Source organism: Erigeron canadensis, chromosome 8, assembly GCF_010389155.1.
Source record: "Erigeron canadensis isolate Cc75 chromosome 8, C_canadensis_v1, whole genome shotgun sequence".
Lineage (NCBI taxonomy): Eukaryota > Viridiplantae > Streptophyta > Magnoliopsida > Asterales > Asteraceae > Erigeron > Erigeron canadensis.
In genome coordinates, this window is record NC_057768.1 from 1,689,934 (window position 1) to 1,699,636 (window position 9,703).

The 9,703-nt window shown below is 32.7% G+C and overlaps 1 protein-coding gene across 1 annotated transcript; it reads left to right on the forward strand.

Moving 5' to 3' along the window:
* Nucleotides 1-1,660: 1,660 nt before the first annotated feature.
* Nucleotides 1,661-7,408, forward strand: LOC122609664 (cysteine protease XCP2-like). The gene is made up of 3 exons (XM_043782618.1): nt 1,661-1,716; nt 6,553-6,627; nt 7,177-7,408. Exons 1-3 carry the CDS (start codon nt 1,661-1,663, stop codon nt 7,406-7,408), a joined length of 363 nt encoding a protein of 120 aa, XP_043638553.1.
* Nucleotides 7,409-9,703: the final 2,295 nt, after the last annotated feature.

Genomic DNA, 9,703 nt, shown 5'->3' on the forward strand with positions numbered 1-9,703 from the left:
AAAATTATGAATTACGTCGAAAACCTTAAGTTTACAGTAGCTCTTTTGGTGTCAACCGTTAAGTATGGGACTTGCTTTTTTGTTTGATATGCAAATGTTCTCATCAATGACAACTTTTTCACGCATCATAAGTTCTTTGCCATGAAAAGCATTCGGAAGATGCTTGATAAAAACGTCGGTAAGTGTCTGCCTAGATTACACCATAAAATCAAATAATCTCGACAAGTATCTCTTTGTCAGTGGTTATATGCAATGACTATCACTTATCGAAAACATCATGCAATTATACGATACCCACATCCTTTTGCACTTTTTTGTGTCTCTTTATTCTTTGATCAGGTATGGACCTTTTTGGATATGCACTACCTTGATATTCGTGGCAGCTTCGATTGGTACATTTGCAATAACCTAGCTATTTGGCTCACAAGCTACAGCATAAAGAGTGGAACTATGACATTAATCTGGTAACCTGGTCTGCTGGCTTGTTCTATGGCTATGTCCTTATTGTCCCTTTGTGCCTGTACATAATTCTCAAGTACTTCTCTGCACCCTCAACCCTTGTTCAGCTGTTCTGTCTATACGGTTACTCCTTGTTTATCTTCATCCCTGCAATGGTAAGGATTTTGCTTCTCAAGCTACTTTGTATATTCCGAATTGCATAAAATTAGATCAAGTCTTTTACAGATTTACTAATGATTTGATCAATGTGATTTCAAGTTGTAGTAATCAGGTCAAATTGTTATGGTATTAGGAGGGTTATTAGGCTAAAATTTTAGGAGGATCAATCATTTTTCTATTTTGATAATACATTGTCAACACAGTGATTATGGTTATTATATTTTGAAAATACATCATCAACAAAACAACCAAAATACGTTAGTGGTTGTCATATGAAAATTCATTGATGAGATACTTGTACTATATATATAGCTTTAAAAACCGAGTCTAATTCGTAAGTTGCAGTAATCACTTAGAAAACACACATCTAAACACCCTTGTAGATATAGATGTATACAACGTAATCAGTGGAAAACCTTAGATACATGCTTGGAGACTTGTGTTTGATAGACAATTTATTGGGTTGAATGCAGTGCCTATCTATCATTCCAGTGGAGATATTCAGATGGGTGATAACGGGTGTGGCTGGGCTGATGTCGGCATTGTTTGTGGCACAAAATCTGCGGAACCACATAATGTCAGCTGGTGAGAGGTGGTTCATAATTGTGGCTGGGATTTTCTTGTTGCAGTTGGCTCTCTCCTTTGTACTTAAGCTCTATTTGTTCAATATCAATGTGTAGTGTTTTACTTGCTAAGAAACACAATTATAGAGGATTAGAGTAATTGTGAACTAAATGAGTTGTTTACCGTTTAAATATTCCAGTGGACAGGATATATTCTTTCCTTTTTTAAGGTCGATTTTGATGTTATACGTATACAGAAATATCTATTAGTTGATGATGTTAAGATACTCAATTCTGACATAATCGGGGCATGGAAGAGCTGTGATGTAGAGTTGTACACGGTTACCTCTATCTAAGATATTGCCTGAATAAAATAAAAATAAGATATAACAAAACATAAAATATAAGAGCATATTAGAACACTTTAATCAAAACATAAGTTAAACATAACGACATGTATAATGTATTTATTAAAAGCAATGAAGCATAAAATGATATGTGAAGGTGGGCTTTGTTGGGTTTGGCTCAGGTCCAGGTACTAATGAAAACAATGGGGTTGGGCTTTTGATTACGGCTCCAATAAAATGGAATGGGTGGCTCCGTGGCTATCTATTGGCCGGCCCAAGTCAAAACCCAAAATATATGTACTATATTAAAATTAAAAAGTAGATAGAATAATGGAAACCTTCAGTATGACTATACGAAATCCAAGTTATACACTTCATATGAATTATAATATCATTATTATAAATCATTTTGATCTCTCTTTGAACTGAAACGTTTTAGAATCTTATGGTAAATCCTTTTGATATATACCCGAATTCATGGATATATAAGGGGGAATTCTTTGTAACTGTTATTCTTGATACTGCAGAAGCGATATAAGGGGGAATTCTTAGTAACTGCTTCCCCTTAGTAATTGACCATACTATCCCTATAACTTTTAATTAAAACAAGTTTTCGTAGTCGACAAAGATGTGATTATATGGGACTATGACCTGTGAATGTAGCTAACTAAGCCAAAATATCCATGTAATGCAACGATCTCGAAAAATGTCTATCCAACGCAACTAAAAACGAAATTTGTCTATGTAATATGTGAAACCGGATGAACTAGCAGTAGCCAGTCACCACTTTAAAAGTAGTCAATTTGTGTCCTATGTGGCCAATTTTACTGACCTCAGTGTAAAAAACCGATTATGTTATTATTTTATTTATATGTATATATATCGGGATATACATACATACACAGACATGTGATGTATCATCTTCAAATATTATTTTTATTTAAATATATGAACATAGTTAACCCTTGCTTAGGATGATTCACTACGAAAGCAACATAGAAAATAGAAATGAGAAAATAATGCATTATTTGGACAAAGTTGAGATCTTAGTAAGCTTATATGTGGTGTTGTCATAGTGACGTATCCAGATATCTAAATTTATTTTGCGTGTTAAAGACTTAAAAGCATATTGTACACCAAAAAAATTAAATAAATTGAGTATTAAACAATGGATAAGTATCTAAGGTAGGGTATACAAGTTCATAAGAAAATCTCAATCTTATCCTCAATCTCGCTTTTTCTCTCTTGGTAATAGATGGAAAAGAAAAGTAAATTCATTTCATATGTTTTCATTCCTTGGTTAGAACCTCGTAACCACAAATAATCACCAACTATGTCTTTTTTCTCATTCTTCAAGACTTTTCACACCACCAACACGTCCCTTTCTTCTCTTCTTAATGTGATTTTGAAAAGTAACATAATAGGAAAAGAAAAAAGAAATATCCCAAAAATCTCAAACAAAGTTCATACACTCCAAGATCATTGCTTTCTCTACCACTTTTATAAGACAAGAAAAACATTCAACATATCCCTCATAAACTTGGATTTCAAGCAGGCAAAAGAAGTAAGAAAAACCATGATATCATCAAGAATCACACTTAAAAAGCATCTCAAAGACCCTTCACTATTTTCTACTCTTGAAAGTGAAAAATGTATCTTTTGCTTCGTCTTTGACAATCAAATGAGAACACTTAAAAACTACATTTTGATGCATTAAAAGTCCATAAAAACTGACATAGTGCATAACTAATTATCATTAATTAAGTGTTTAACAACACATTGATTCGTCAAAATCGAAAAAATCTCTTTTTTTTGATGCATCGTATTGATGAATATGCATCCAAGATAGATGCACAAAAAAACGTGATTTTTTCGATTTTGACGGATCAATGTGTTGTTAAACACTTAAATAATGATAATTAGTTAATCACTATGTTAGTTTTATGGACTTTTAATGCATCAAAATGATGTTTTTAAGTGTTCCCACCGTTCTTATTTTAAAAGTTTTCTTACCGGAGTGTTACCCTATATATATATATATATATTATATAATTTTTTTTATTTTTCTTTTTCCTTTTTTTTATTTTTCATTTCAATCCTTTGTTTTTTTTTTTAATTTTTTTATTTTGTTTCATACTCAAAAATTTAGTGTTAAAGTTGATTAGATATAAAATATTTAGGAAACTCAATGTCTCAATTGATATATGTGCTAAAAACTTAGCGGCCGATATATCAGAAGATGGCCCTTTACCTTTACGATAAATCATATATCGTTGAAGTTTAACGGGTTTGGTCAAAGACAGTAAAAAACGGTCAATAACGGCTTTAAATAGTCAACTTAAAAATTTAGGTTTTTTTAGATAAAAAAACATGTTTTTGCTTTTAAAAGAAAGGAACGGGATATCATTTAAGAATTAAGTTTTTCTAAACAATAAAATCAATCTCAAAACACAAAGACAGAGAGGGGGCGACTAACTAGTAACTTTTCCATCTCTGGTGCTAACGATGTAGGTGAATGATGGTACGACGGTGGTGCCTTGACCGCGGTGGTCGCTGGAGTGATAGTCCTAGAGAAAAAGGAAGAAAGTAGTTTGAATGGTAGAAAGGAAAAAAGAGAAAGGGAAAAAGAGATTAGTAAATAGAGAGAAAAGTAATATCTTACCTTGCAAAATGGTTATTTTTTGGCATACACATTACCCCATCAATCTCACTCCATGTGAGTTGTCACATTTAACTAATTATTAATTTATTTATAACTATACTAAAGCAAAACCAGTGCGATGCATGTATGAATAATAGTTAATCTTTTTCATTATGTAGTGCGTCTCAAACGAAACCCGGGTTGTTGCTCCATTCAAGCTAAATATAAACAAATTGTTTTTCAACACCAGATACTCATTAAGCGGTTTAACAATAAACCCCCCGATGTAATACAAACCACCGTTTTTGAGTTTGTTGAGAAAAAATGCGTAAGATTATTTTTAGCAACACAATGCATTACAGTTCCTTGCATGTTAGAAAAATACAAAAAGAAATAAGTGACCATATATACATTTAGATCCATAACCCCGGTAGAATCATAAGTGTAAAGTTCATCCGGTTACATGATTTCATTTACTCTATGCTCAAAAACTCTCGCCATTAGATGTTCGTTCAAAGATTGGCAACACAATACTATGAATTGTAATATTGTATGGTTCATTAGTACTTGATATAACAATTATGCTAATAAAGCCATTTAAAAGAGAGCTTCCCACCAACCTTTTTACCGTCTAACCGAAATGGAGTAGACAAATGGCCTCATTACATCATTAGTGCAGGAACCAATATATATATATATATATATATATATGGGGATGGTAATATAAGGCTGTCGGGTATCTAAGCTTAGGTGTGGAACACTCACATACTAATTTTTTAAACCATAAATATTATGGGGGCCCAAACATTTATTCATTAAACAAGAAATAAATATTGGTATGTGAGGGCTTCCACACTTAAGCTTAGGTGCCGGACAACCTTATATTCCTTTTTCCCTATAAAAAAAGGGTAATGGGGGGAACCCTAGCCCCGGTACCACAATTGGATACCCATCGACCCACCCCGTATAAGCCATATGATGCCGGTAAAATACCTTAATCCTAATCCCCACATGATCTGGGCACCCCGAAGGATTGAACCCGCGTATTTAAACTTCACATATGGGTCTAGGCTTCATTGGTAACGGGTACCTTAAAGGAATTATTTTTTATGCCCAGCGGGAATCGAACCTGAGACCTTAAGGTCAACAAGTATTTGCCTTTTCGTCGAAATGGTGTCACATATACTTGAAATGCATGGTTCATTCAGGAAGAAAAATTTATTAACATCATAATCTTGTTGCTATCTACTATCGAGTAAAGTTACATGCTTTTGTTTTTCATTAATCTTGTTAGTTCAAAAGATCTCTATAAATAATAAATAAAATGGATATTGTTAGAATATATGAACATAAACACATAACAATTCATGAGTACGCAACGGAATAAAAACGTATATGCAATCATATTAATTAACAAAGAGAGAATCGAAACGTGTACCTTTGCGCAAAGCTTCCAATAATATTATTAATAAATATTATTATTATTTAGGGTCTAAACTAAAATCCCTCTACGATCGAACACTTGAGACCCCTATATCGTATGCTAGTATCCGATCACGAACTCACAAACCCGTTGTGTAATACCCTTGAAGTCGAAACCTAGAAACCGAAAACCCTATGGGTTTTGTTGCTTTCGGCCGAACATAGAAGAGGGAGAGAAGAGAAGGTTTTTGTTAGGGTTTTCAAGACTAAATGTTTTGAATGAATGAAAAACCCTAAACCCTTGATCTCTATTTATATGGATTAATTAGAAGGGTTTTCTAACTTAGTGACGAAGTTAGAGTGGGATTAGGAAACTACTTAGGATTTTCGGCCCCCTCCCCTTCATTGTACTATTAGGAAACTTCTAATTTACAATTTAATCTTTCTCTTTTAATTAATTAAACACTATTAAACCTTTAATATAGTTTAATTAATAATTTCGTGATCATATTTAATTAATATATTTCTTTAATACATTAATTAATTATATAGAGTTTACGTGTCATTTTGTATAACCCGTAGGCTTTCATGATTTCCGAACATACGTTTATTATAACGTGATCATATAGCAACAGATATATCATTACTCATAGGAGTAAAATGGTATTAAAGTTATACTTTCATGCAATTAGCTAATTTAAGTCATGACGCTGATTTAAATAAATGATTAACCAATCTATCTTTGGTGGAGTTCTAGCATCCATGTTTTTTTTGTAGGGGGCGTGAATTGATGGGACGTGTAGGTTAGGTAACAAATCAGAACCGGTTGGGTTGGGTTGAATTGAACACTCTTTTCCGAAATTTGAAATTTCTGCAGATATTTATAGTGTGAATTATGATCATACAAAAGCACTTCAATAATGATTTAAATTTATGAGTAAAATGGTTAACGTGGTTATAGGTATGGAAATCTTTTTAACCTGTTTGGAAAAGAGATTAGACAATATAGAGATGAAACGGAGAGGTCTGATAACAGGTAAAAACAGTTTTGGGTCAAAAAAGTCAAAACAGGCAATACAATATGAAATCAGTCCGGGTCAAAAAAAGCTATGTTAAAAATATGTATGATATAAAATTCGAAATATAAAATAAGGGTAGTCAACCATTTTGTAGGTTATAGTTGGCAATTTGGCATAGTGGATGGGGTGGGTCATGAGTAACGGGTTGTTAGTAGCTATTTTAGAGAAAGTATATGATATAGGATCGGGTGAAAAGTAAAATACATTTACGGAAAAATGTATCAACTAATAATGTACTATCCAAAAAGATTACTTAAAGCGTCGATAATTTTCTGGATGATTAGTTAGATTCATGAGTTTTGGTAGCAAATTTAAAACGACATATTCTTCCCTATACATACATTAAACTACTAAAGCCTGTTGTTGATTCACTCGGCTCTCCATAAATGCATATACATCCAGCTTTCCCTTGTATTTAAAATTTTTCTAATACAGCAAAAAAACTTAAACTCATATTAATTAGTCCGCAAAATATTAAATTGGTACTGTTCTATCTTATTGGATAGTTTGAAGCATATCAGCGAGACAGATAAGAAAGTTATCAACTATTGGCTTCGACTTCACAAGTTTGCTGATACGAGCACTGTAGAGTTCAAGAGCAAATTCTTGGGAGTTGGGACACAAGGGCTAGTTTATAGAGAGGAAAGAAGAATCTATTCAGAATTTTGTTATAGAGATTTCGTTGATTTGGCCAAGTTAGCTGATTGGAGAAAGAAAGAAGTCGTTGCACCAGCCTAGAATCAAGGTAATGTGGTTACAGTGCAAGAGATAATGTCTCTAACTCTCTATGCTATGAAAAGTTCGCTTCTCTTAGAAAACGTGGTTTTTGACCCGTTTATTTATATTATATGAATGATTAAATGAGGAGTGGGTCAAATGAACTAAAACTTAACAAGACTATATTTTGATTGTAAAATAGAAAAAATGAACTAGACCAAGTTGAGTCAACACAAGACTCGATAACCTTTTTTTTTGGCATGTTTTAAAAAACGACCTGTTGCAACTTTTAGACTTTCTTTCAATTTTACAAAACTAGAGAGATCTATATTTTATATTTCTGTGCAACACCTATATGTTCTTGGTCTCAATGTTGAGCGGACCATTAGGTGAATTTTAACATCTTTCTCTCGCCTAATCCTTTTTAAATGCTACTATTACACGTAACCAATTATAATTCCTCCCCGCTGCACGTGCTTTAAACTCTCGTATAAAACAAAACGTCAAGTATGGTTTATCATTTATGTATTATACTAGTTCTAATACTCGTACTATGTACGATAACTATATAGATTATATAATAACAAAATTCGAATATACCTTATACATGATTCATGAGTATGCAATAAATTGTGGTTAAAGTATGCCGATGATCGAAGCTAGGTTATAAGAAACAATATTGATAAATATAATATATATTTAATTAAAGTTTTGGATTTACATTAAATTGAACTTGTAAGCATAGTGGATGACGACAAATAACCTTGTGATTTCAGATCGCAAACTCAAAATTTTGACGTATTTATGTTAATAACTTATTATAAATAATCTAAGTGATAGGATATGAAGAACTGAGAAAGAAAAGGAGACAATTTTATTAATAAGAAAACAATCAATCAAATAAGGTTATAATGTGTTTTTTATATATAAGCCAAGAGTTAGAGTTTAATTCTAAGTCTAATAAAGAAATTGAATCTATATACTATTAATTAAGTTATTTAATATAAATAAATAAATTAAAAGCACACCTGCCAATCAAAAATTATACCACATGTGACATCCCCATCTTATTTTAGTTTATTGGTATATACATATTCCCTCTCATTCATTAAAAAAAAAAGAAAGATTGCGGTAGTATAGGCCCCATACTATGGGGTCATGGGGTGTTGATTTGTAAAAGATAAAGATTTTTGGAGAGTGGGGCGCATAAGCGGCAGCCCATTTGATCATCAACGCTGGCATTAAGCCCAAAACAATTAGGAGCCTCAATGCGGGCATTAAGCCCAATACAATTAAGAGCCGAAGAAGTAAGGCGGTGCAAAGAGCCCATACTTCGGCATTATGTTTGAAGACCAACAATATTATCTTATCTTATGTCTACTATATAACATAGAGAAATGCCCGACGGTGTGAAGATGGCGGCAACAGGTGGTAGAGTTGTCGACGTGTGGTGACGGTGGGGATGGTGGTGATAGCGGTGTGATTATTAATGTAAATGTAATTGATGTAAAAGAGAGTGATATAGTTATTTTAAAGGTTGAAAGATGCATGTGGTATGTAATTTCATTAAGGAATTATAAGTATATTAGGTAAAAATGTTTAAATTAGTAAAAAAAAAAAAAGAGATATTTTGGGGTTATCAACTATTTATTTGAAAATAGTACAAGGATCCATTTATTATTATTATTATTATTATGGGAAAATACTAAATGCTGTTAGCAGTATATATACTGCTCTCACATTCATCTTCTTCAATTTTTGGAACGTGATTAAATATCCAGCCCCCCTGATTTTCACCTTTGCTGTATCTAATTAAATACAGTAAACAGTATGCAAGCTTTCCTCTATTATTATTCATTTTTATTTTTTTGAACGGTATACTAACATATTACTACGTTAACTCGAATCGTTAGGATGAAACGTAAAATTTTTCATGAGAATACTTCAATTATTATTATTGATCGTGGCTGCCATATGTTTTTACGCATTGGTCATCTTAGATAGATGGCTTCCTAAAAATCGGAAAATGGAGAGTTATGAATCAGAGCTAATTGGGGGGGGTTTCAAGTGTAATGGATATTGCTATGAACGGTGGTGATTGTTTGGAGATGATGAACATGATGATAAAGGAATTGTTGGACAGGCTGCCACGCAATATCATTTAATTTGAGGTTGAAAGCAACTAACAATACAGAGATTGTGCTGCGGGATGTTCGTGGTCAGGTTTGGTCTGGTTTGGACTAAATCTCAAATCAAATCAGGATTTGCAGTTTCAACTTATTTCAAGTCGGACCAAACCAAACCATGTAAGCCAGT